Source organism: Acanthopagrus latus, chromosome 23, assembly GCF_904848185.1.
Source record: "Acanthopagrus latus isolate v.2019 chromosome 23, fAcaLat1.1, whole genome shotgun sequence".
Taxonomy (NCBI): domain Eukaryota; kingdom Metazoa; phylum Chordata; class Actinopteri; order Spariformes; family Sparidae; genus Acanthopagrus; species Acanthopagrus latus.
Genome location: NC_051061.1, coordinates 5,009,452 through 5,037,386, shown reverse-complemented (window position 1 = coordinate 5,037,386; position 27,935 = coordinate 5,009,452). Strand labels below are relative to the sequence as shown.

Below are 27,935 nucleotides of genomic sequence, written 5' to 3'. Positions count from 1 at the left end.
ATTCGTCAAACCCCTGACTGAAACCACAAGAAGCCACCAGCCACAGCAGCTACACAGATAAACACCAAAAAGCTGAGACTGTGGCCTGACCCTGAGGCTGCCTGAAAATGTGTTGTTTCTGTTTCTGTGATCGCAGAAGAAAATTCACTTGATGTAATGATGTAATCTAATGCACTACAAAATACCTTCACTGTTGTCACGAGAGCTATATTGAGAAAGTACATGAACGGGAACACAAATAGATGAATTATTTGTTTATACAAACATTTGTAATTTTGTAATGCTTAAAATAAGAATTAAGTAAAAATACTGATATCTGTTAATTTCGCCATTAATTCTCTGCTAATGACATATTTGCAGTGTTGCGTGTGTGTGTCATTAACGCAAGATTTTAACAACATCTAAAAAGCAATATCGTGGATAACTCTTACGCTGCTATACTGTGATGGTATTTGTATACGTGTATGTATGCTTCTCTAGTACTGGGCTTGGTCCTATTGTGTTAAAACTCTAACCAGCATACATGACTGGAGATCTGTGTCCTCACCTGTTATGTTTTCATCTTCATAGTGCAGTCACATTAATTCAATTTAATTTATTTTTGTATTTTTCGTCACATTTTACCTTTAGCTGCAGCTCAACTTAAAGTGTTAATCCAGCAATGACATACTGGAATTCACTTAATTTCACCTGATGACATCATCATCAACATCATCAGACACTTGATGATAGTAGTTTAGCTCTGGTAATGTGTTTTTTTTTTGTCTTTTGGGTCTGATGGTTGATCAATGGTTTGTGTCTGCAGGGTAGGCTGCGGCTGGTTTGCCCTGTCACTGATCTGCTAAACTAGCTCAGAGACATTGCAACTGTGACAACCAAAGGGATTGTGTGTTTACAGAGGAAACAACAGCTCTAAATGTGTTGTATTATCTACCAGAAATAGCACGCCAGCTAACTATTTCTTGTTTCATTTGTGGTGTAGTTAAACAGTACATTCATTGTAGTCCACTGACCTCCCTCTGGCGGACTAAAGGGCACCCAGTGGTGTGTAGACACAGGAGGACAGCCGAGAACAAGAACTCAGCCCTAGGCGTGGACCCCACCAATCTCAATGAATCCCACCAAAATCTGTCAGACCCTATCAGTTGGATTTACCTTTTCCATCACAAAACTTTTTTGGATGTATTTAGTCACACCAGGACTTCTAAGCTGTCGAGGCTAAGTCAATCTGATGCCTTGCAAGAAGAACAGTGGGGTCTATAATAAAGTTTATGGGAGGATGAGGATGTGGTTATTCTCTTGGTTGCAAATACACAGCCTTCGCTCAACAGTATCCAGTACAGTATTGTGACCACAAGTGATTATTGTAAGGTGGTAATAAATAATACAACACAAGTAAATCAAGACTAATGAAGTCAGTCGGTTGATTCAGTGATTCTGTATCTTCAAATCTAGCACCCTAGTCAACACCTAATCATAACGAACTATGACAGCAAAGCCAAAAAGTGTAACACAGGGAAACTCTGCATTTTTAAACCAGTTCCCCTTAAAGTGAAACTCTCGCCAAAATGCAACCTAGGGTTTTTTTGTGAATGTGTATGAGTCAAACCTTTGTGTAAAATCACAATTATGACAAAAGAGGCACTTTTAAGATTTACCATATTTTCTTTAGCAGGTGTCTCTTCCGCTCTCCGCCATCCTGCCAGTGAGAAGTGTCGATCTCCGAATGCGAGTTAACATGGAGGTGAGTTAAAGTGGACCGTTCCTAAAGCTTAATTCCATATAAATGCACCGATAATTTGTTGTTTTTTTCATTAGTGAAAAACAATACTGACCTTGAAGTTGAAAAAGGAGCCTCATACAATACTGAAATCAAAAGCCGGAAAAGTCACATGAGATATCGTGTGGATAGTTGTTGAGATTGATACTTCTCGGCTGCCATGACGGCGGCTAACGGAACAAGCATATGCCAACGGACTTGTTTAAAAACTCTCTTTTTAGTCTGTGTACACAAACAATGTTGTCAATGCTCGTGCTCGTGTGTAGAGACCCTGGTGATACTATGAGCAAAGTTGGATGTTGTGTCAAGCTTTCTTAGTATTTTAAAAATAGCGATTTTGATGCTATCACTAATTTGCCACAAGCACTCTCATCGAAAATGAGTTTGACCCGAAAACGAAAATAAGGTAAATTCATAGTGTCTTTTTATTGTAATTATGCTTTTACATGAATGTTTGACTCACATACATTCACCAAAAAAAGCCTAGGTTGCATTTTGGCAAGAGTTCCACTTTGAGGTATCTTACTGTAGGCCTGTAAGAGACCAACACTTTGATCACTGATACAAAAACAAAGTTAGTAAAATTCACACACTAGTATCTAAGATTAATTCAGGATTCAGACACATGCACAGGCACTAATAATAACTATATATATATATATATATATATATATATATATATATATATATATATATATATATATATATATATATATATATATATATATATATATATAAAAAAAAATCAGTCTTTACTCTGATAGTCTTGTTTGCTGTTACAGGCCATTTATAATCATCAGAAGAATAAGTCCGTTTCATAAACACTTAAAAGTTCCTCGTAGTCTCCCTAAAAGAAACCTTGCACCCCAACATGTAGGTGAAAGTGTTGGAAAAAGCTGTGAAAAGACATGGCAGCTGATTGAAGTTTGGAGGGCGGCTAACAGGTTTCCTCTACCCTAACAAGACATTCTCTTAAAATTTCTTGGAGCTTTTTTTTAAAGAAATATTGTCAATTACAAGTTGCACACAAATGTATATATTAGATATATCAGTCAACTCGTATTGTAACACATTTCTCCCACGTAATCACCATGTAGAGCCCCAGACACGGAAAGAGAACATCAGAAACAACGCAATAGGAACATGAGCTTTTTCGCTCCCTTCTTCTCCTCCTCCTCCCCCAGTTTCAGGTTCCTAGAAAGGCAGTTGTTTTACCACCATCCGGGGTACAAGAAGCCCCCGAACCCATGAAACCAAATGAAGCAGAAACCCACCGTACCCACCAGCCGTCTTGGTTCCCTGCACTCCTCTCGTCTGCTCTCCCTGACAGCCCCTGGGAGAAGGTTGCAAGCCCCCCACCACAGCAACCACAGTGCTCTGACATGCCTCTCCTCATGCACATGAAGGCGAACACAGCTCCATTTTACAGAATGCTCCTCACACCAGTAGTCAAGCGTGACATTTGCAAAAATACAGCCACACCGAAAAATACCCTGGTTTTGGTCTATATGTGGCTCCTGATGATTTGATTTTAATCTCATGTCAGATTCAGACCTCATTTCTTGAGAACAGATACTTTATGAAGCAATTTGAATTTGAATTATGAAATACATTTTCTACCTCTTAGTAAAGAAAAATACTTTTTAGTGATTCTTGGAGCCAGGTGTTTTATCAGTGTCTCGTCAAGAAATGTTTTCTTAATAAAGGATTAGTTTATTTAATCATAGTGATATTCTGCTGCAGCTCAGTGTCTTTAAATGGGCCACTCAAGCATCTATTTAGAAATTACCTCAGGGTATTATACTCCTCAGTTTGGTTTATTTTTAGGAGTTTACATTTTTTTTTCTTGCAGTAGAATGGTGTGACACAATGTCATACACTCAAACAGTGATGTGACCAATTTCATCTCAATTTCATTGTTATGTACTGTGATTATTATTACAAGTGTCAGGTTTGCATGACTTTCAGCAATGGCATGAAATTGAAAGTGTTGAAAACTGAAAGTCATGTAGACTTTATATGATGTGGAATGCTTAGTACGTTTTCGGAGTGACAAAAACAACCAGGCCGGTACGGTTTAAAATTGGCAGTATTACAGATTTGCCTGTGACTTTGTGGATTTGTTATGCCGCATCCTGTTCCTCGCGAGTAATGCAAATAAAAACAAACAGGAACCACATCAGCATGAAACCAAAACGAGGAGATTTCTCTGTGAGCTGACTGCAATAAATCGATCGAAAGGACGCCGAAATGACAACATCATAATGCCACCGTGTAAAAAGCCTGAACTCATACTTCATCAGACAACAAACAGCGTTTAAAAATGCTTGTCCCCTGAATGGAGCTCAGATCGATAAGTGTTATGCAGTGCAGTGCTGAGACTTATTTCCAAAACTAACCAGGCAGTCTAACAATCTCACTTCCCCTTCACGGCAGCTCCTTATTTATCATGTCTTGGTCCAAGTAGATGTGTTAACAGCCTCAATTAGTGATCCTGAGCCAATTCGCCACATCCTCCTCTGCGCGAAAGTTCAGATGTGGCGAGGGGTGAAATCTAACTGAGGCTCTGCTGCACCTCCGGAGGTAGCATCAGAGGCACATTCACCTATGTGAATGGACAGGCCGGCGGCGTGGAGCCGGGCTCTGTCGATCTGATGGTGTTCACAGTCTGACAGCTGAACAGATCCTTCACTCAAAAAAATAAAAGAGAAATGACCCGCAAAGCAACGTTACGTGATCGAACAGTAATGTAGTAACCGTTAGTGTCTTTGGCAACTTATATGAGGGAAAAAAATACCGCAGTTATACGTGGAGAAGTATTTGTCCTCCTGTCTGTCTCCCAGTCAGTCATCCCATCTGTCACCTGTCTGTCATCCTTGTCTGTCCTATCGACTCTTTGTCACATTTCTGCCCGAAACACAGCGTCTGTCCCCAGCAAGAAACTTTCACTCACCAAGTGTTTGTCTCCTTCCACTATCATGTTGTTGTAGTTACTGTCTTGAAAACTCAGTGATGGTCAGCCCTCCCAACTGAGACTTCAGTGAAGCTTCCCCCAGAAAACAGCATCCTTCCCCACGAGTGAGAGATTCAGTCAGCAGACTGTTTACTGATGGGGATTTTGTAATTAGGTAATTTAGAGTGAAAAACATAACTTTCATCTGCAGTGCCGAAGTGCTATATGAATTGACACACTGGTGCAACAACAAACGAAGGTGGAGAATAGACAAACCTCTGCTGAGGAGCTAATGCGGCGACTACATGTGACTACATTGTTGTCCATGAATGTTCGGACATCATCGGTGTGAACATCATCACGTCAATGTGAAACGCCAACGGCAATAGGCTTTCCAACCCAGAGTCACTTGAAAATTTTGCTTGAGTTTAAAATTTTTCAACTTAAGTGAATGGTTGCTTGGCATTATTGCTTCAATCGTGTCACACGTCGCAACATTGACTTTTTATTTAATTTAGTCACGTGATTTAGCAGGTTAAGCATACTTCAAGTTAAACTGAAGAAAAATAATTACAAAAATTTAGAGGCCTTTTTCAATGTGCTGCTTCCTATTGTGGTATTTTAATGTTTTATATGAAGAGTAGAGTTTTGATAAAGAATATTTTGGCCATTCAGCAGATTTCATTTTTGTTTTGTGTACGGGTGAATGTGATTCAGAGCGAGCTGAGAGGTTTGTTCATTTCTGATCTGTCCCCATCGATGTCTTCAGTATGAGCGGTTGTAGAATTTTCCCCGCTCTGTTTTGGTTAATTATCCAGTTATACCTACCGATTAAACCCTTCATGTCAGGTTGAATTGTGTTATTATAGTTGCAGAACAGAAGTATGAGTAATTTTGTTGTAGTGCCTGTAGTGTTTAAAAATGCCGGCATGTAGAAATGGCTTGTTTTCTGTAGGATGTGCTTGCTTGTGCTTCAAGTTAGTCGCTGCCAATGCTATGTTCTGGTAAATGTGTTCAGAGGGGCGGAAGCTTCATGTCTTCTTCGTAAGAGGAAGAAGGAGCTTTGCAAGTTTTATTGACCAGCCCACATGCAACAGAATGACTCAGCTTGTCTTTTTTTATTTTACAATTTGGCACTTTGAGTGTCAAATAACTACCTATTTTTCTTAAACGATCAAAGTAGATAGATAGATAACTGTATAAATCCCAGAGGGGAATTTAGGTAACTATACATTGACCTTTTTGTCTACCCCTACATTTTTTAAAAACATTTTACTTTTCATTACCAATTAATGTGCAGTTATTGCAGTTAAAGCCTTCTGAATGTTTTCAGTGCATAATCGTTAATTTTAGATATTTGTACTTTATCAGTTACTTGTAATTTGGGTTGCAGTAATATAATGGTTTCAAGGTCTACCTTGTACCATGTACATTTGCCTTTACACAGCATTGTATTACATTGTATGATGTAAGTCTTAATACAAAAATATATATATATATATATATATATATATATATATATATATATATATATATATATATATATATATATATATATATATATATATATATATATATAAATTCTAATTAATTAATTTATATATTAAATTCTAATAAAGTGTTTGGTCAACCAAGAACAAACCTGCCTCTCTTGCCATTTCTTTAACGGCCATAGAAACGATAAAAATAATATTTATGTAATAACACGTACGTTGATACTATGAATCTATTGTACCGAGAATATCTTGGTATCTGTAATGGTTTACGCATAATATAAAAGAATAAAAATCATTTGTTGTCATTTACAATGGTCTATCGACTAGTTTACATAAATAATTCATAATATATTTTATAATTGTCTTAATTAAAAGCTTTTAAAAGTGTTACCCTGATTTCGAGGTCTGCCTTCTCTCCGAGCTTTCATTTTGACTAAAATACCATTAAGGCAATTATTTTCAGTGTTGTCCTGACATTAAGGTTACTCAGGCAATAGTTCACTCGTTCACCGCTTCAGATGAAGTTGGTGAAAAGAAAAAAATCTCCCTCCTCTTACAGATGAAACTGTGTGGGATGGCTAGGTACCACATAACACACACCACACTCACACATACACATACACACACACACACACACACAACAGACAGGTAAAAAAAGAATCTCAAGTGCGACTGGCACTTCAGTAGTAAAGGTCTACAAGTTCGCATGAGAGCGCTGAGATATTCAAACTTTCCAAAGGATGCTCAGTGTATTTATGAGTCATCCCACATGAACACACACTAAAGGGGTAAATCCAGTCATGACAACAGCATATTATCCCCACAGTAAAGACAGTTTCATCTTGACTTTCACCCTGACGACTTGGTAAATTACACTTTATACATAGTGGGTCCTCAACCTAAAGTCTTCAGTCGATCAAGCTTTTGGTGAGGACAGAGCTGTTGTCCTGTTTTTGCTTGCCAAAATAAAGGTAGCAACAGAGGTAAAAACCCAAGAAATTAGTGAAACATTTTTGAAAATGTATTAAATTTCAAATAAGATTTTGTTATTTTTATTGAAATTTTGGGGCATTTTTCCCTCCCAAATCTCCATTCCCACAATCCTCAGCAGCCCTTCAAAATCAAATCAAATCTCTTTGAGTCATGTCATCAGTCACTGGGTGTGAGAAAGAGAGAGGAGGACGTCGGCAACAACTTAGACACAAGGAACTCTCACCATTCAGCTGCGCAGTACAGAGGTAAGATCGACAACTCAGCTGGAATCTCACTGTTTTAGCATCAAACTTATTTTTCTTTTATACTTGTTTGACATTTTCTAAACACGGCAGAGTTGATTTCTACAAAATCTACTCACACACTATAACTTCTGCGAAAATTCAGATCGTGGAGGACATGAATTTATCAGATTAATCGTCTGCAGCGTAGCTACTTTGAGTTTCTGTCTCTTTTGTTTTTTCTTTCAGGCGTTCCCCTTTCTTGTTTAGCCTTATGATCTGATATTGTGCTAAAATCAGTTCATACCTGAGCAGGTTTGCCAAATGTTTTGTGATAAAATAATGAGTGTAGCACTTTATTGATTTGTTTAAGTTTGTTTAAGTTGTGCAATAAGATTCCTGAATTTAAAATCATTCTGTTGTTGTTCTAAATGTCTAAATAGGGTAAATGCAGTTTGATGTGAGTATAAAAAGTGTATCACAGCGTCAGTTTTTGTCTGACAACACCGCAGCAGGGTTATCCTCAGTGAAAGCCCTGAAACTTGTGTGCAGGTGGCAGGCGCTATTTGTTAAGGAAACCTCAAGCTTTAGCACTGTAACTGAACATGCACCAACAGGTGTGCGACATCTGAGGTGTGAGTGACATGAAAGAGTTGACTTTTCACACTCCTGCAGGTTCATACGGCTGGATTTTTACCTCGTCTCCTGTCGGCTCCCTCAGTCACCGTTCTGCCATGCCACGGTCGTTCCTTGTCAAGAGCAAAAGGACTCATCCACCAGGTCCATGCAAGGGCTCCTTTAGAAAGCGCTCCTGGCCCCAGGGGGACACCGACCAGCCTAAGGAGCATCCAGTGGGGCAAGGCAGGAGGTACCCTGAAGATGCCGTGCAGCCTTTGTCCCCGGCCGTCGGGGTCAAGGACCTTCTGGATAAAGCCTGCTCACCATGGGATCCTTGGCGTTCAGGTACTCCATAATTACTTTCTCAATGATTCCTTTTTTTGTTGTTGTTGTTTTTCTTGTTTTTGTGACTTTGAGATTTTTTGAGGACTACATTAAGTATACAGTGTGTACTCTTTGGATGGCATGTCACAGTATTGTTGGTCCCACTGATTTTTGACTCTGCAGTAGAAGTATTACTTAGAGTATCAAAAGTACTCTTAATGCAGAAAATGTACCCATGGGAGTGTTTGACTATTATTAAACTTAGTTTGGGATATTATTACTGATATTATTGATGTTTTCATCTGAGAAAATACAAAATAAATGTACTGCTGCAGTAGGTTAAGGTGGAACTGATTTGAAGAAATCCTATATGCTGTCGTGTATTTTACGCACCAAACGTAAAATCTTTAAAAGTAACTCATAACTGAGCGGTCAGATAAATGTAGTGGTGTAAAAGTGTAATGGAGCATAAGGCGGAAATACTCAAATAAAGTTTTAGTGTCTCAAATGTATGTACAACTTGAGTACAATACTTGAGTGGATGTACTTAGTTACATTCCACCACTGGAGTCGGACATAAAGGGAGCGGTGAAGTTGACCAGTAGCGTTTTTAAAAAAAAGCTGAAAGTTGATATTAAGGATTCCATTTTTGGAAACTCAAGGCTACCAAATTCTGAGCAAACACCACAAAACTGTGCATCCCCATCTTAACATGCTTTCAAATTCTGACAAAAGCCCCTGGGGGGAACAGAGACGCTGCCCTGCCAGCCTCACCCTGGTCGTCGAGCAGACACCAGGCCTCCGAGCGCGAGAGAGAACTGGAGAGGCTGGTCTTCATGTTACTCAACCACACGTCACACACCGACCTCAAATCCCCCGTCAGCGAGTGTCCGCTCTGTGAGAAGGTAGGAGACCTCTGGATTGTGAGAGCTGACACATGTCCTCACTACCTCTGTCTTTATCTGCTACTGTAATCAAATAAAAGCAAGCCAGAGTGAATAACGGTACAAGTATCCGGCATGACAGAGAACCTGGCAACATGTCAAGAGGGTGACACAGCAGTGCTTCAGTGTGTAGAATAATATCTGAGGTGCAGAGTGTTCAGGAGAATAAGTGTAATATCTAAAAGGATAAGTGGTTTACACTTCCTTACTTCTGCCTGTGAGAACTGCAGAGGCAAAAATATATACTGCATCATGTATGCTCTAGTTCCCCGCATAGAACTTCTTTTTGTTAAAAAAAAAATGGACCAAAAAAAAAAGGTAATCTCAAAATCTCCAACTGTGTATAGGACAAAACTGTGGTCGTTAGTAGTAAATGTAAGTCACTGCACACATTTGCCTACCTGATTTACCAAAAGTTGGGTGACAGTTGTCCAGGATCATTAGATTTGCAGTGTATCTTTACGGCTTAGTCAAACACATCACATCCCATCAACACCGAAACCTTTGTCAGGAATGTCTCCACTCTAAATATGAACTGAATTGCGGTGTCTCCGATCTATTCATTGCAGCAAGGGTGCCCAAATCATTTCCCTTGGGGGGCCTTAAACTCCTTTTTATGTATTCTCCAATTTTTTTTTATTTGCTTGGAACTTCTTGCAGGCCTGAACTAGATCCTGATTGTTACAGGATAGTCGTATTAGATATAATAACTATAATTGTAAATATAAAAATACATGCAGCTGAAAAATAAAACTGTCAGTGCTCCTGTCTTCACTCTATATAATGGTGTGTAAAATGACCTCAAACATGACTTTGGCATTTCTTGTTACTCAAACACACACTAGATCAGTAATCAGATACATCTGCAATAAGCTGATATCGGTCAGTTTATCAACATTTCTGTAAATATGCTTATTCGCTTTTCTGGCAGAGATAGATGAGGAGATTGGGACAACTCTCATACTTGTTACAGCAACCAATAAGCTTAGCTTAGCATCACCCACAGACCACAAACGGGTGGAAAGAGCTAACTTGAATCTAGATGATCCTACTAAAATACAACTAACAGCAACGCTATTGCTCAATACCTGACACATCACACCTTCTTTGCTGCATCCAAACAAAAATGCATAAAAAAATAGTTACATCTGTCTCACAGATGGTTATATATCAGATTGTTACCTGTCTGTTGCCGGCGGGAGCCATGCAAGTTGTACCCCTCCCCCTCCCTTGTGTCCACCCTCTATGCTAAGCTAAGCTAACAGGCTGTTTGCTGTGAAATTTGTAGGATGGACAGACCGCGGAATCAAACTCCTCATCATTTTCTTTGGCACTGTCTCTCCATCCCCCTCAGTCTCTTTCAGACGTGCTACTATCAGGAGGTGGCCTGCAGGCTCATGTTCGAGACAGCCTCTCCGCCCCGTTGATGAGATCGCCCTCAGCCACAGACATGCCACACATGCCCTTCGGCTTCAGAGCAATAGGCAGCTATGCCAGAGGGAAGGTACAGTACACAGTGATGATGTTTTCACAAGCAATACTTTTGCAAACACAAGACTCATCGTGAGCTCTGAAAGAAAGAGGTTCGTCCTTGGGTCTTTGCGCGTGGGGACATTGTCTCATGTACCGTACCTGTGTCCAGGAGCGGAGCTTTGGCTGCAAGGTGTGTGGAAAGGTGTTCAAGCGCTCATCCACCCTGTCCACGCACCTCCTCATCCACTCAGACACGCGGCCCTACCCCTGCCAGTACTGCGGCAAGCGGTTCCACCAGAAGTCAGACATGAAGAAACACACCTTCATACACACAGGTGAGCGAGCACAAATAAAGCGTGCTCTTTCACAGCGTCCTGTCGTATGTTGACCCTCTTCGTCCTCTCTCAGGTGAGAAACCACACGTGTGCAAGGTGTGCGGCAAAGGATTCAGCCAGAGCTCCAACCTCATCACCCACACCCGAAAGCACAGCAGCTACAGGCCCTTCAGCTGCCCCTGCTGTCAGCGCAGCTTCCAGCGCAGGGTTGACCTACAGCGCCACCAAGAGACGCAGTGTGGCTATGGAGACATGTACACTCAGAGCTGAGTGCATGGAGCAATGGAGTGACGCCTGAAGTGGCAGTTGTAAATAACTTTCAATCATTTGTACCTCTGAAAGTCAGATGAATATTGAAATGTTAAGTTAAATATCAATAAAAATTCATTTCATTTGGCAAAAAAAATTAATTGTTTTGTCATCTTGGTTTGTGTTTTTGGACTTAGAAAAACTCAAATTTTGGTGAAATTGTTTTAAACAAAAAAGAGAGAAAAGGCATCCTTTCCAGCACGTAAAACACAATGAGGCCTCTTCCGGAAACTAACCTCCACAAACTCATTCGCAGACGGTGGTTGGGTTATTTTTCCCAGGATGTGTCAGGTTCCTAGACTAACATCATCCAACCACGCTGTCGAATTTTCCTCAAAAAGCTGTGCCACTGTGAGTGTAGTTTGTGTGCATGCGTGTGTGTGACTGAAAGAAGCAGTCACACATTATAAACTGCGGCTGCGCTCCTGACTCATCACTCAGGATGCACTGCTGCATGTACACGAAGTCTATTCTGAAATGACTTCCAAAAAAGAAAGTAAAAAAGCAAAACAGACACATGGACTTTCAGTCCCATTTCTACTGTCGATGTCACACCAAAACACTCTGATTTAAAGCTGCATTAATTACCATTTCGTTTAAATGAGCAATGGACTGAAAGACTATGCGTAATGTGCAAGGGGCTGACCATAAACTCCCTTCCCTTCAGCTCCACAGAGCATTAAACCATCTTTCAGCCAACTGTTTTGGCTTTGTGGGCGTAACTTTGGTGTTTTGGTTCACTCTCACTGATTTCACTGGGTTTTTCCTGTATGCAAAACAGATTTTTAGCAATAAAGCTCTAAAAAGCCATAGTGCACCCACCTGCCCAGTACCAAACAGCACACATTAAGTATTGAGCTACCTGTGGAAAGTAATTAAGTACATGTAAGTAATGTATTTAGATACATTTTTCAGCCATTTTTTGGGACTTTATACTCAACTATATAAGATAAGGCTTTATTGATCCTGTGGTTGATACCAAGCAGTGCAATTAAAATGAGCCCCACCTGTTACTGGCTGCAAACCTTCAAAGTGAAATACACTTCGATGCATCAATAATTATAATTCACTAAAGTAACATGTATTATTCTAAAATGGCTCATTCTGCATCAAGAGTATTAGTTTTGGTATTGCATTCAAACAGACGGACACGCCCTCGGCGCCCGCTGTTGCTGTAATTAAATCTGGAGCAAATGAAGGCTCACGTGACAGAAGAGAGGCACACGTTCACGTTGGTGCACACACTGCATTAAACAGTCACCAGGTCTGCAGACTCTGCAGCCGCATGCACCTACTTCCTTCCTCACTCTCTGACTTTCTTCTGGAAGTGATAGCAACAGACAACCTTAAACGCACTAGTGATTTCAAAGGTCATTTTAGGGCATATTTAATGCAGAAATGTCAAATTCTGAATACTGGACTTCAAGTTCCAACATAGTAAATCTACACTGTGGTATGATTACTCTACTTAGAGGGAAAACAGACAGCTTTTTAAATCCTCCCCTTCCTAGCATGTCCCTGTGGTAGTATCGTTGGCACCACTGTCGCTAAGACCGTGTTAGCAATATGGCCACTGCTAACAGCCTGGCTGCAGTCCAAAGCCAAGAAACAACAGCAAGAATCTTACTTTGAAACACTCATCTCAGCGCTCTGAAAAGGCTAAGTACAACACCTGGTTATATTAGAAGTTGGCAGGTCTGGCTACTTACTGATCAAGTAGAAGGAATGCCGGTTTGGAACCGTCACAAGTGCCACTGGTAATTGGAGCAAGGCACCTGTACACAACATCGCCACTGAGCGAATGTGCATCTGTTCACCTTGATTTCAAGCACTCGCCCTCTTTTTTATTTATTTATTGATTTTTTTCCCCGGGGATCTTTTTCTTTTGCAGTGTTGAGGTTCCACATTTTTTCCAGTTGTTCCACCGTTACCTGGGGATTACACTGTGCAGTCTGTATACTTGATAGGTTGAAACAGAAAAAGTTGTCTACTGGTGTACAATTATTCCACCACTTCCAGCTAACATACCAGAGCATCTTAACAGTATTCTTCTCTGGAAGAGACCATGATTACTGTACTTTCATTCATCAGCAACATGCCAAAATTCATGCATTAATGCTTTAAACACATGCATTTTACAGTGTTGTATGACCTCCTTATTACAACACATCATTAACGTCCTTCGTTTTATTCGGCCTGCGTGTGATTTGAGAGTGACAGCGTGAGTCAACATGGCTTTGAGATCTTTTAATACACCTTGTTTACTGCATGAACACACCATAATTCACAGACAGAAAAAAACACATGCAGTTTTGACATCCAGCTGATTCACAGTTACAACACTAATAGAGAGAATGACTCTGTAAAACATCAGCTCTTCAAACGGGCACACAGAGTCACCTCTCAGTTGATCTCTGACCTTGTGTTCTGTCTCCAAAAGTGACACCAGTGGGGTTTCTGTTTGAGTCACTCCATCCAATCATGAACTGACTTGATGTAGGATAGCGTGCAGCATCAAACAAACAACGTTTCACTTTGAATCAAACATCTGACTTGTCACAATGCAGCGATGAGTAGGTGCTACTGTATTCACAAGGTTTCAGTCACCTTGCATTTCTGCTGCACAGTGATACTCGCGGGGAGAACTGCACAACAGATTCTGCACACGCACGCATGCACGCACGCACACATGCACACACAAACGCACACACACACACACACAAACGCATGCACACACGCGCTCGCACACACACACACACACACACACACACACACACACACACACACACACACACACACACACACACACACACACACACACACAAAGTTGTGAAAACTTTTGTCCCAGTCCTCCTTTCTCAGATTTGCAGGGAGGAAATCCTGAGAAAGAGATGAAAGAATAAAACGGTTCAGACAGATCTGGCATATCAGAGTTTGAAATCTGCAGGTGCTCTGCTGCTGATATATTTTCTCGAACTGCTGCTGCTTTTAACAACCACAGTTTATTTTCAATACACCACACTGACATCAGGCTCACTTTGTGCCATGCAGCTGGAGCAACCCATACACTTTTACTCAAAGCTTGTAAGACTGCATTTTAATTTGAAAAAAAGGGGGGGGGGGGGGGATCGTGACGGATACACTTCTGACTGACTGGAGCAGTGTAGCATGCACTTGTGTGTGTAAAATGATGCAATGTGTTGACTGTGTTGCATAGCTTGGATGGTACTGTGTGTACTGCATTATAAAAACAACAAGCGAATACCTATAAAAACGATATTTAGCTGCCAAAAGCCAGTGTGTCCCTTCAGACTTTGAAATCAAATATTACTTGTTACCGAGAAAATTATGAACCACTTCAAGAGATTTTTAACATTTTTCATCCTAGTATGTAATTAAGATATCTTACACCAGTTTCCTACATGAGTTGTGTTGCAATGAATAATAATAATAATAATAATAATAATAATAATAATAATAATAATAATAATAATAATAATAATAATAATAATGTAATTTAAATTAGGCCCAAAATTGGGTATGGGTGTAAGAATCATATAATCTGTGTGGTTACATGTGGTCTGATTAGTCATCGTTCACACATCTTTCCAATACGAGATAGAAGTCTCTGGGTTTTTCTGGTAACTCCTCTGCAATCAGCCAACACGTACTACAAGGCAATTCTGTCGGACCTGCGGTACATGTGATGATGCAAACGCTGTTTCATCTTGTTGTTTCATTTTACAGAGATTCATGTGTGAAATGATAGTAGATGCTACTGCCATGTAGCTATGAGTGTGTGGTGCCGAGGTCTGGCACTCCACATCTTTTCTAAACCAGCAGCAAAATATTGTTATAACCTGATCTATGCTGACTCAAGTGAGGCAATTTATCTGGACACCACTAGAACTTTATTTCACATATGCAGCATTATTTGCCAAGTCCCATAAACAGACTTTAATGTGTTCAGTTGTTGGATTTCCCCTTTAAATGTTCGGCCCCATCAGAACTTACCTCTACACTGAACTGGAGGACTGATCAGATGGTGAAGGTGGAGTCCAGATGTTTTGGACCTCGCGAGTCTGGTCCGTTAAACAACCTTCTGCAAGTGATGCTGAGTGTGCCGCTTTGAAAACACATTCATTTTAGATTAGAAGAGTTAGATTAGAAGAAACTGTTCACTTTAAAGAATATTTAATACTGTTTAATGTCATAACCTGCAAGGTCAACATTTTCTTTTCTTGCATCTTTGATACTAGGATGTGATATTTGTGCTGTTGTAGTGTTAAGCACGTGAAAGGTTAACTATGTTCAGCATGCTCACGTTTGCAAATTAGCACAAAAAAACACTAAGCTGAGGCTGATGATTAATTTTTGCGGGTCAAAAATTTAACTATGGAACAAATTAAAATGACATCAAATTCAGTTGGGATTCTCTCTAAACCAACATTTCCCTTCAAGACAGTGAATGCAAAAGCTTTTTGTGAACTGGCTGGATATTGAATTACTTGTGTTACATTGTTTTTGTGATCTACAGTAGCAAAATATATATTAATGGATATAAGTTTTAAGCGACAGAAGGAAGCTGATCTCATTACCTGTATGATGATAGATACACCACAGACCCGCCATCAGACTGACCCCCATCACGAAGGCAGCGAAGACAACGCCCATCAGCGTTCCTGTCTGCACCACAGAGCCTGGAGACAAGAGTGTGTGTCGAGAGGTTAGACAGTTTAACAGTAACATTGGAAAATGACCACTTAAGTGAGACTCACCGCTTTGCTCCGGGTCTGAACTGGCCACCGGGGAGACGCTCAGTCTCTTGGTTCTTTGGCCAGCAGGGGGCATCAGTAGTTTGGGTGCCAGTGAACTGAGAGGCTGGGTGACCACCATGGGCCTGGAGAGGTTTCTGACCTCACACTGAGAGGGGAACACAAGAGAAGGCCCACATGTGTGAGTTACAGCGCTCTGATACCAGCAGGTGAACATGAGAGTGTCAAAAAGCACAAACTGTGATTCACTAAAGTCGGTGGCCGGAATAAGTAGTGATCAACATGATGTAGCTTTTTCATACAGCTTGATTTTCTTCCGGCAGTTTTTACATGTCTACGGAAGCCCTGAGGGAAAATGGAGAGTAATCTTTTGTGCGCAGATGCATTTTGTAAGTCTGATCTCTCCCGTGTATATGACACAGGTAGAATGGAGATAAAAGTTGTGTGGAAGTGAGGGAAACATATGTTTTTTTTTCACGAGAAGAAAGTTTTGTGTTTCGAACCGAGTGGAGAAAAAAAAATGTCTGAGGAATGAGGAAGTTTTTTTCAGGAGATTTTTTTTTTCCCTTTGTGAAACTGATTAAAAATGTTTTTCTTTACAAGCGGTTCCACACATGAAAACAATTCTACTGAAAAAATTTGTGTGTGTGTGTCTTTTTTTTAATTCTGCTCCTTAAAAAATTGTTTTCACAGATGGGAACTTTTTTGTAATGAACTTGGAAGGATTATCTCTGTCCCATGTTCCATGTTATTGTGTTTGACAGGGTGCCAGACTCTGAGACTGATTAGGGCGATGACAAATGTGGCTCCAGTGTGTTAACTCTTTCTGTACCTGATGTTTGCGTGACCTCGATACGAGTGGAGGGATTCGTATCCCGTCCTCACAGCCCGTCTTTACTGTCTCCTTGATGGGTTCCCCTCTTCTTGAGTCGGAGACGCACAGGCGAAGGCTGCAGTGGAGGAACTGCATGGAGTCATTGTAAACTGGCCGCAGGATGAAACTAAATCTCACCGACCGCGTCTCCTGCTCTGCTCTCGTATGTGTGCTGCTCCTTGCTGGAGCTTCTCTTGCTCCTCTGTCAACACCGTGTCGGAATGAGACTTTTTCCAGTTGCTCCATCTCTTCCTTTTCCTCTTCAAGTTCACCATCACTTTCGGCCTCTTCTTCCTCCTCATCTTTTAGCTCAAGCGTCAGCGAGGGGTCAGAGGAACAGCCGCCGCTTATGACAGTCCAGAAACGAGACTTTTTCGGGTCCGACACAGGAGACACCACACAGGAGTTCACCTCCAGGACATCTACGAAGGGCCCTTTGGCGGAAATCTGCAGTGATCGAGGAGATAAATTGAAAGTTAAATGTTTAGACGATGTTGCACCGTGAAGTCTTTACTCTGTTAGCTGCGTTCTCATCCAACCGTCAAGTGAATTTGAAGTGAACGCTTAAAGTGGCACAAAGGGAAAAAAAAGTCTGGTTTGGAGTGAATAAATTAGTCTATGCAAAGTGTCAGAAGTTGTCAGTATAGCTTATGTTACACATGGCTGTAATGTAATACTGCATGAGTAACATGTCCACTACGTCAAAACTTTTTCGGAGAAGAAGTTTCTTTCTCCCATTAATCACATAAACTCTATTTTGAAAGGGGCAGAAGCCACCTGCAACACTGAGGAAGTTTTCTCATATTTTGGGGTAACACTAACTATCAGGGATATCCGCTGAAGCTAGCACGCTAACCAGCTAGACTCATCCTGTCCCACTCAAAAGTTACCTCTGCTGGAAAAAAACCAGCATAGGCCAGCACTAAAACACAACATATGCTGGCATATGTCGGCAGCTATGGTGACAAGCAGTTGGCAGTGATACGCTGCCTGTTGTTTGTTTAAAGTATGAATGTGGTGTTGATGGCGTTCGTCAAGACGGGAAACACACACAGGAAGTATACGACACACACAGACACTCAGACCTCAGCATAGACACGGTGGTCTGCGGTCACTACGCAGGGGCCGATCCGTCTCTGCTCGTAGTTCTCAGTGACAAAAAGCCTCAAAACAAGAGCAGGCCCGGATCTGTGTCTGGGTGTCGGTGGGTGGCTCGGTCCCGGATCAGGCCCTGGGCCGTCTGGTGCCCAGGGGACCGGCCCAGCATGCGAAGCGTTTACGTCATCAACACCATCAGCAGGGCCGGTGAAGGCTGGGACTGCAGCCAAACAGGTGAACTGATGGGGGGGGAAACAAGAAAATACTGAATGCACAACAGAGAAGATTTATGAAAGGAGACACAGACATCAAGACATCTTACATGTATGCCGAGCGGCCTTGTGGACTTCTTTTCGGTCTCACTGAGTGCCAGAACGGTCTGAGGCTTGTCTCTCCACAACAACACCTGGACAGAAAGGTGGGAGAAAGAATGGCTTTTAGTGGCCATGGTAGGGGAGAGTGAGGTGAGGAGTATTTAGCTGGCTGCACTCTGCAACCTCACAGCCGACCTTTAAGTGCTGGATGTCGCATAGTTTCCTGCAGATAAACGACAATAAACCTCCCAACTCCCACTCAGCTCATCTTTATTCGCCTTTCTACGGAAGCCCCAAAGGGCCATGCATTCATACTGTTTATTTTATTTCCTCCTTTTTCTCGTGACAAGAAGTTAATTTCATTTGTTTTCTCGAGATCTCGAGTTATTATCTCGAAATAACAACTGCCGTTTTCCCGGGATAACGGGATAATTAATTCAAGATCTCAAGATAATGACTGTGATATGATAGGCCTGAGATTTCCATCACACACAGGTGACACAGCATGCTGACCAGTGGGATTACAGATAATATACACATTAGTGTGCGTAATCAAAAAAGATGGTTAGCAAGGCTTCAGCTATATCGGTGGCGCAATCTAAGTGAGCTGGTGTCGTCGTTAACTACAAAGCTGACCAACTACGAGGTCCCGAGCATCTGGTATCCATGGAGACGCTCAGGACCTCGTAGATGGTCAGCTATGTAGTTAACAACGACATCAGGCTCATTTAGATTGCACCGCCGATACAGCTGAAGCCTTGCTAACAGTGATCAATATACTCCTGCTCCTCTGACATTGCTACACTGAATGATGTTTCCTGCAATGATTTAATATACTACACTATTGTTTTGTTTTCTCAAGATCTCAAATTAATTATATCATTATCTCAGTAAAACAAAGTTTCGTTATCTCGAGATCTCGAGAAAACTATCCCGCTCGGGATATAAAATGTATGAATGCATGGCCCTTTAGGGCTTCCGTAATTTTCTATCCTCTGCTAAACCTAAACTTTTATCCATGCTTTTATTTTGTCAGGAACTTATTCATGTTCAAGCCAGGAATCTCTCTCTCCGGGGCAAAACCTGATTATTACCGTCAACGAGACAGAAGTAAGGTGCATGTGTTTTTGCAAACATGCTTTTCAGTTAGTGTTTCATCGCCTACTCCTCCCACCTCTGGTGTCTGTGATCACTCATCACATCCTCCTCCCATCCAATTTCCTGCCTCCGAACTGAGATTTTCTCTCACTTAATTTGCTTCTGTGCAGCATCATAATTTTAGGCTTTGACGCAGCAGTGTTCTGGTCATGATGACCGGGGTCGCGAGTCTCACCAGGGACAACTTCCACTGTCTGCAATTTAAAGCATCCATTATGTGCTTTGAGTTTTTGTTTTTAGCACTGTTAAAAGCACATCATCTCTCTGCGTCATTCTGTTGGTTTGCGTAATAATGACATCGAACAATCATAGCACAGACTACTGAAATCTCTTCGAAGTGGAATAATAGCAAAGAATTAACCATACATTTTCTGTATCTTTCCAAACTTTCCTCTCACCATGTTTTTGTACTGCACTCGTCTGGGCTGTCTCAGGAGAAGACCCTCAGTCCCACAGGAAATGACTGGGAACACCAACAGGAAATGGCTCCCATTGGACTGAGCCTGGCACGAGGAGTCTCGGAGAGTCACTGAAGCCACCGGGACAGACAAGCTCTGAAGGACAGAACTGATGTCAGACCACGTAACTTTCAAACTGAATAATCTTACTGTATAACTGGAAAGATGAACACATAGCTGGGTGAACAATAAAAACTAGTTCAAGGCATTGCACTTTTAACAGTGATCTGTAAGGCTGCATGTAGTGCTGCTTTGAGCTGGACCATAACACTCTGGCTACCTGCACACAGTGAAGATGCTATCACGTTATTGTTTAGCAGGTACGATGTTCAACATGTTTAAAATCTTACTGGTTTTTGTTATGCAGGTACTTAACATATTACAATGCACTGGGGCCCAAAATACTTTTTCCCATCAGCTTACATTGTGAAAGAAGTGGCTGTAAAAGGCTGATACATTTTTTTTGAGCATCACAGCCTCCCCAAAAATAGCTTGTTTCACTCTCAGATTTGTGTCTATTTGGTCCAGTAACATTAGGAAAGTCTTGAGGAGCCACAACATTAAATAGTTTTATACCTACCGGTTAAAGGTTTACTACGTAGTTTTGGGAAAATCATTTTAATCAGAAGACAAAGATCTTATTTTTCATATGTCTGAATAAACTAAATAAAACAAGCTCTAGGTGGCAGGGTCTGCCACATATAAACAAGTAAAATAGTGTGACATAGTGTTGTCCTTTCAGTTTGTTTTTTTAAATCTGATTAAAATTTCTTCCCCAAAACTATATAGAGCACCTTTAAATATGATGTTGACAGGATATTTTTTTTAAAAATGGCAACATATTTAAGTCATGATTATAGTTTGGTTGCAAGTTTAAACTAAACACACCTACGTAATCTGATGGTGACACTACCCTCGTACAGGCGATATCCAGTCGGGCTAGCTAGCTTCTTCCTTTATAAATTGTTTACATCTAATGCTGAGGTATGAAGACCTGCAGGATGTGCTGCTCCACGGTCACGCTGAGGCGTCCGTCCTCACACTGCACTGTGAAACTCTCTCGGCCTCCTCCTCCTCCTGCTCGGCCTCCACCGTTCAGCCACTGCCTCAGCCTGCGCTCCTCCGCCCAGAGAGGCCTCACAACCAGAGGATTCATCACAGCCACCGCGTCTGTGGCACAGACAGAGAGGAGACACACGGGGATATTAAATACTCGCACCTACACTTCAGTACCGTTCATTCAACCTATATGCACCGATGGAAATAGTCCAGCTTTCATTTCTCATTCTCATTCCAAGCAAGTAATTCTCCTATACGTGAAGGAAATGAAAAAAAAAAAAAAAGCACCCTTGGTGGATAATAAAAACAAAGCTGAAACGTTCAGGTCACTCACACAGTGATGGAAACAAGAGACACACAGGGGTCCTGACCTGTCCCGCCCCCGGCCAGCTGGATCACGAAGCGATTGGCCAGGTCAGCCTCAGTGTATGAGGTCACCCTGGTGTAGCCGCTCTCTCTGGCCCACATGAGAAGATCAGGTATGGTGGACAGGTCAGGGCTGAGTACGCTGGACAGGGTCAGGTCGGGCTCAGGCGGGAAGGGTGGGGACACACTGTTAGAGGACTACAGAGGCAAGACAGGCAAATAGACAAAATAACATATATGTAATCTTAAGCGATATATTTTGAAACAGAAAGGGGCGGGGCCCTTACATGAACAGAGACATGACCTCGGACACCATGAGCAACTATGGCCCAGTTGACTGGCGCTGAGCTGCTGAGAATCAGCACAACCTTCTGGGTCTTTGAGTTGGCCACCAGGGGCACAAGAGAGACAATCACCTCCACCTGGAGAGAGCTGAAGAAGACGGAGAGAGCGGAGAGGACCTGACTTTACATGGCTGTACATAGGCCTGATCCTGTATGATCGAGCGGAGGCTGCGTGTTCTCACCCACAGAGCCCCGAGCCCGCCGAATGGAGCTTGATCACGTGGACCTCAGGGTTGTCCCCACCTGCTGGCGTGTTGGTGCAGCCCTGCACTTCCTGTTGCTGCAGGTCAGAGGTCATGTAGTTGTGAGAGAGGAACATGGGCTGCAGCTGGCACACATCAGGCAGGGTGGGATCTGTGGGACACAGGGAGTTTTTTTTTCTGAAGAGGGAAGTGGAAGTTTCACAATACCTTTCTTCACCAAAGAGAAACAGCGCACACTAATGTTTAGGTTACAGCAAAGTTTGGGAAATACTTTTGTTTGGCTTTCCTGTAGAGAGTTAGATGAGACTGATACAACTGGCTGGCTGTAAACTAAATCTGACTTTACAGCCAGCAGTCAGTTAGCTTAGCATAATGACTTGAGACAGGTAGAAACAGCTAGCCTGGCTCTATCCAGCTCCTGTCACATTTGTTAAACCTGTATAAAATAGTGCATTTGCCACTTTTCATTTCATGTGTTTGTTTATTTTTTATCTATTTATTCATTTTTTTTTTACTTATGATAGAGCCCTGCTAGCTGTTTCCCCCTGTTTCTAGCCAATATGCCGGCCGATGGCTTTTATTTATTTATAGAACAGACTACAATAATCTCATCAAACTCTCTACAAGAAAGTAAATATCCCACATAATATATTCAAACAATTCTTTTCAGCAATTCTTTTAACAACAACAATTCTTAACCTGATAAGACAGAGCGACTAATAACTGTGCCTTAAAATGATAGACAGCACATTGTGAATACATTGTGAATAAAGTTTGAACCTCAAACCACCAAGGATGGCATGATGGCTGAATATGATTTATCATCAATATGATATTTAATGTCTTGACGCCTCACCTTCTCCCAGCGGGACGTAGACTCGATTCCCATGTGTGGTGTGTGTCAGAGAGGACAGGCTGCCGTGATGTTTCAGAGCCCAGCGGTGCAGCGCACGTGGATGAAAAGGCAGCGAATGCACCACCTGGACATGCAGATCCAGGCTGTGTGAGTGTACGCTGGAGTTTGGCGATATCTAAAAAGACGAGGAGGAAAACCTCATGTTAATGAAAGTAATGGAACAGAAAAACACCTTCTGCCTTTGATATATCCAGTCAAATGAGAGCTGGCAGTGACACTGAGGATGTCTCAGCACACTGTGGCTGACCTGCACCAGCACCGGGAGGTTGGGGGGCAGCCGCTCAGCCTCCAGCCACCAGGTGAATGGGAGCTTGGAGCTGAGCAGCAGTCGGGGCGCTCTGAGCGGTGAGGGGGACAAAGACAAGGGCTTCAGCAGCACCGTCACCTGCAGGCAGGAGGGGAAAAGGGTGAGATGTTGTACAGTCATGAAGCCAGTCCTCAGTCATCGTGTGTTCAAACTTCATGTATGTTCAATGTGTATAGCAGAAGAGAGACCACTGTACTTCTATAGCTGAATACATACAGTACATTTTTTTGTTAGTTCAATTATTGAAATAGATTATATAAAGGAAATATCATGATTTATATTTTTTATTTAACCTTCAAACAAAATATTTAACAAACAAAAAACCTTTAGTAACAAACTAAAAGCTTTGTATGTCTTTTGACCTGTACAAACAGCTAGCTAAACACACTGTGCACCAACCACTTCAGTCCCATGCTAAAGCTAACCTTTGTCATAAAACTACACCACCCAGCATATCTAATGTTAATAATCCTGTATGGCAGACTGCTGCAGCATCCGTGCATTAACTCTCGTAACGGTCGCAAAAGTGTTTTTAGCCATCGAGCTAACATTAGCAAGGTTAGCTAGCCAGCACGACCTTGAAGTTTTTAATTTAGGTTGTTTGACGTCGTGAGAAATGAGACACTAATTAACGCATGTCGTCAAAATGTCAAGGGTTACATCAAGTCCAAGACTTTTTAAAAATCCTTTTGTGGCCCTAGAAGAAAACATATACTTGCTTATTGATGAACACAGTGTTGTGAAGGAGCAAAGACCCTGTAGCATTAGCTAGCTAACTTTTGTTAGCATTGACAGCTACATGCTTGGAGAAAATAGTAGACAGATATAAACATGAGGTTAAAGGACAAGTGTAAAGCTTTTTATTTCATTGGTCACTCCACCGTATTATAAACTGATATGCTCTGTTGAACATCCAGTTTGAGTGAAGGCTTTTATAATGATTTCATCCCAGGTTTGCGAACAAACACCCACCTGACAACTAGCCGCTTATGTTGTATTATGTTTTATTAAGCAGCTAATGTTTATGTGACACACTTAAAGGCATTGTTCACCTCGTTTCTTAAAAGTCTCTGGTTTGATCTCTTTGGGAACTGAAAGCTCATCATCACCTTGTTCTCAGGGCTGTTTGTCACCCTCCCCACTGCGATGACGTGAGTTTCCTTGTTCCCACGCTCTCTGGCGGCGCAGCCCGGACCGGCCTCGAACCTCTCCAGCAGGCCCTGAACGGGGTGCAGCTCCCCAACTGGGGCGGCCGCCGAACATCGCATCTCCACGCTGTGAGCTGAGGATGAACAGCAGACGCCATGAATATGAACTTTAATAATAATGGATTTCTTTCACCCGCCTCCTCTCCATGCTGTTGTGTGGGTCCCACAACAGACAGGCTGATGTGTGCACTCTGAGCTAAAATCCTTGCCCGAGGGGACTGGACAAATTCCCAGAAGAAACTATGCAACAATTTTCGGTTTCGTTCTGACACTTGAAAATGAAGACCTTTGACTTGTAGCTGCTTGAGCAGTGAAAGTATGACATTTGTTACTTTGAAAGTCCTCAAACACATTCACACAATCATGTTTTATTGTGATACATGTAATGGAAAAGTCCTGATAGTGTTCTTACCAGACGTTTGCCTCCAGAGCAGAAGGAGACAGTATGCAGTCCATCCAAGCCCAGACAGTGAAGGCATCATGAGCGTTTGGCCACTAAGACTGACTTAATGTGATGACCCCTGTGGCAACATCCTGCACAGACACAAGACCGCACATCATGACACACAGCGCATAACTAACACACAAGCTTTAGTGCATTCAGTGCAGGTCTATGAGAGAAAAACACACAGCAAGATAATATGTGCCAAGACAGTTCCATGTAGATTAATCGAGCTGAAGAAAACAAACCGGCGACTTCTCTGACAATCCACCAAGTGCTTCATTCATCCATCAAGGTTCCACTTTTCAAAATGTGAGGATTCACAGCTTTTCTCTGTCACGCATGATGTCAAACTGAGCGTATTTGGACAGATGATCGACTAAAACAAGCACCTTGAACACATCCCGTTGAGCTGTGGGAATTATAAAGAGCACTCTTCACCATTTTCTGACATTTTATAGACAAAATGATTAGCCTGTTTTAGTTGCATTTCATTTAACCATCTATCTATATGGAAGTCCATTAATGTTAGGAGAAAAAACAAAAGTCCTCATACATGCAAAAATGCTCAGGATAAGTCAAAATCTTGTCCTAATTCTGACATAAACATGGGAAAACAAGTCATGTTTGTTTGATGACATTTACTTTCATTTACTTCAACATTATGAAGTAAACATTTAATATTTTGTTATAGTAAGTCAAGTGTTTGTTGATAATTCATAGACAAACTGATCGGTCAGTTAATTGAGAAAATAAATAGCAGATTAATTGACAAGTTCAACTTTATTTGTCCTCAAAGGGCAAATGGTTATGCAGCATGTGTTACTTTTTTTTTTTTCTTTTTTAAAAAGACACAGACCGACATGAAAGGACGTGGACAACAAGTCAGGATTATTAGATGTGAATCAACAATCAAGTAATTTTTGACTTCATCAGAAATCTTAGAAAACAAGACACTGAAATTATGAGGTAAATATCAATATTTGGAGATAGGTCAACCGTAAAGTAAAATGATGTGATGGTGACACAAAAAGTTTTAATTTTGTATTTCATTTTTATCATCGACTAAATTCATTTTTTTTTTTTGTCGGCAGAATTTGTCTTCCATAGAGCTCTGTAGCTTTTTCCCGATGCAAATGAAAATCACATCACCTATATCATCTTGTCAAGAAGAAGAATATTAAATCAGACAGTCTTCGTCTGCTACAGTCGACTCTTAAATAATTCATACATTTAGTTTCATATTAGAGCACAAAGACATTCCATGACCTGACTGTTTGAAGCCGCACAAGTCCATGACACTGAATTACAACTTCATGTCGTGCGTAAAGTAACACCATCTGGCAAACACCTACCGTGAAGTTTCCAGCGGGCTGAGGACTTTGTAGTGACACATGTGCGCACCGTTCTGCTTCAGATCGTCTGTCTGTGTGTCTGTTACTGAAGTTCAGAGGAGACGAGTTGAACTCACCTGCGGCGCTGCGCGGAGGGACGGGCGGACTGCTGATCCAGCTGTTGCACCGCTGTGTTCACAGCTCCAACACACGCCCCCCTCATTTCCTAAACACACACACACACACACACACACACGACCACGCAGTCGCGCGCAACCCTCCACGTCTCCAACCGCGCAAAGAAAAACACCCACAAAAACACAAAAACACACACTGGAGCTTCTCAGCAGCGTGTCGAGTCAGGCGTCCTCATCCAGCTGAGGTGCGACTTTTTTTTTCTGGGAAACATTTCTCAGTGAAGAAAAAAAAAATCATTTTACGCGGCGAGTGGGAGGAGAGGAGGAGCTGTGATGACACAATTAAAGGGGGCAATGGGGAGGGCCTGTGGGATGGTGTGACAGAGTGGAGAGAGAGAAGGCGAGGAGAGGAATAAAAGGCCCCGAGAACGTCCCCGAGCCTAGATGGCAACAGGAAGGAGGGCTGCGGGGAGAGGAGGAGGAGAGGAGGAGGGGAGGAGGGGAGGTGGGAGGGATGGAGGAGGACGAGGGTGGGCCTCAGGAGCTTGACTGGCAGGTGAAAGGTCAGGGAGGGGGGTAAACAGAGGCATCACACACACACACACACACACACACACACACACACACACACACACACACACACACACAAACATAGAGACATCTGAAGCATTCATGACATGGATCATATTTTCAGTTTCATTTTTTTTTTTTTTTTTTTTTAATGTTCCTCTGGATCAACTCTTCCAAAGTAAACAGCACATCAGAGAAGTTGATGAGGCCAGTGAAAGCTTCAGGACACTGCACTCATGAGTTTCCCAACTAGATCCAGATTCACTTGTACCATGTTTCCTGTCGTGGGCTGTCAGTGAGTAGGGCTACTTGTTTAATCCATGTCAAGGAAAAAACACTTGTTTAAAGGGGCACGTCACTGACTTTACACATGTACATTTATTCATCGCAGAGACGGGGTGGAGATAGAGGGGCGGCCTGGGTAGCACTGGAAACCTCTGGAACCTGATTGGACACCTCAGGTGCCAGTCCAACTGCAGCTCCTGTTGCGAGAAGGCAGAATACACTTGTTTCAAGTCACAATGGATCGAGAGGATAAGCTGTGTCCACCCTCTGGCCACCCGTTATATAAAAGTCTAGTTCCAGCCCTGCACAGAGGATCCTACTGTGGCTGGGAGGACAGTTCCATTATGATTCTTATGGCTGAAGAGGAGCTTTGACAAGTAAAACCCTGATGATGTCATCAGGGGGTCATCTGTGTTACACCTCAAAGTCATCAGGTCCAGTTAACCTACACTGGATGCACATGTCCCCACAGTCTGCTGCGCCACATCAGTCCAGATGTTGGCAGTGTTGCAGCTTTAAACAGGTTCTGGGACTGTCGTTCATCAGCGGACGTGAAGAAGTTTCCCAGTTTGGATGCAGTGTGCATGTAATCGCTCACGTCCAAACGCCAAGAACTGTGGCAGATATTAACCATCTCCTCT

At 42.0% G+C, this 27,935-nt stretch overlaps 2 protein-coding genes across 3 annotated transcripts; one reads left to right on the top strand and one right to left on the bottom strand.

Moving 5' to 3' along the window:
* The first annotated feature begins 1,723 nt into the window (after positions 1-1,723).
* Positions 1,724-11,531, top strand: LOC119014186 (zinc finger protein Gfi-1b-like). The gene is made up of 7 exons (XM_037089143.1): positions 1,724-1,744; positions 7,341-7,467; positions 8,119-8,406; positions 9,121-9,290; positions 10,684-10,833; positions 10,972-11,137; positions 11,211-11,531. The coding sequence occupies exons 1-7, from the start codon at positions 1,727-1,729 to the stop codon at positions 11,405-11,407; spliced, it is 1,116 nt and encodes a 371-aa protein (XP_036945038.1). The 5' UTR covers positions 1,724-1,726; the 3' UTR covers positions 11,408-11,531.
* A 2,147-nt stretch (positions 11,532-13,678) lies between these two features.
* engl (endoglin, like) lies at positions 13,679-26,841 on the bottom strand. Of its 2 annotated transcripts, none has more exons than XM_037090280.1 (17): positions 26,440-26,841; positions 24,939-25,060; positions 24,428-24,600; positions 23,259-23,396; positions 22,952-23,126; positions 22,075-22,246; positions 21,836-21,980; positions 21,554-21,746; positions 21,118-21,293; positions 20,064-20,219; positions 18,516-18,599; positions 18,181-18,432; positions 17,054-17,542; positions 16,225-16,369; positions 16,045-16,146; positions 15,461-15,572; positions 13,679-14,326 (listed from the first exon to the last, which is right to left on the bottom strand). In XM_037090280.1, the coding sequence occupies exons 2-16, from the start codon at positions 25,006-25,008 to the stop codon at positions 15,463-15,465; spliced, it is 2,580 nt and encodes an 859-aa protein (XP_036946175.1). In that variant the 5' UTR covers positions 25,009-25,060; positions 26,440-26,841; the 3' UTR covers positions 13,679-14,326; positions 15,461-15,462. The 2 variants fall into 2 exon arrangements, with proteins under 2 accessions (XP_036946175.1, XP_036946174.1); XM_037090279.1 differs by having other exon boundaries at positions 26,324-26,840.
* Positions 26,842-27,935: the final 1,094 nt, after the last annotated feature.

What these genes read in the sequence shown, in the direction of transcription:
- engl (XM_037090280.1), bottom strand. Translation starts at nt 25,008, where the DNA reads ATGATGCCTTCACTGTCTGGGCTTGGATGGACTGCATACTGTCTCCTT. An exon ending in CAAGGCCGCTCGGCATACAT is followed by an intron (nt 18,433 to 18,515) that starts GTAAGATGTCTT and finishes CCCCCCCATCAG; the next exon opens with TTCACCTGTTTGGCTGCAGT. An exon ending in CGAGGTCACGCAAACATCAG is followed by an intron (nt 16,370 to 17,053) that starts GTACAGAAAGAG and finishes TTCCCCTCTCAG; the next exon opens with TGTGAGGTCAGAAACCTCTC.
- LOC119014186 (XM_037089143.1), top strand. An exon ending in TTCAGCTGCGCAGTACAGAG is followed by an intron (nt 7,468 to 8,118) that starts GTAAGATCGACA and finishes ACACTCCTGCAG; the next exon opens with GTTCATACGGCTGGATTTTT. An exon ending in ATGGGATCCTTGGCGTTCAG is followed by an intron (nt 8,407 to 9,120) that starts GTACTCCATAAT and finishes TTCTGACAAAAG; the next exon opens with CCCCTGGGGGGAACAGAGAC.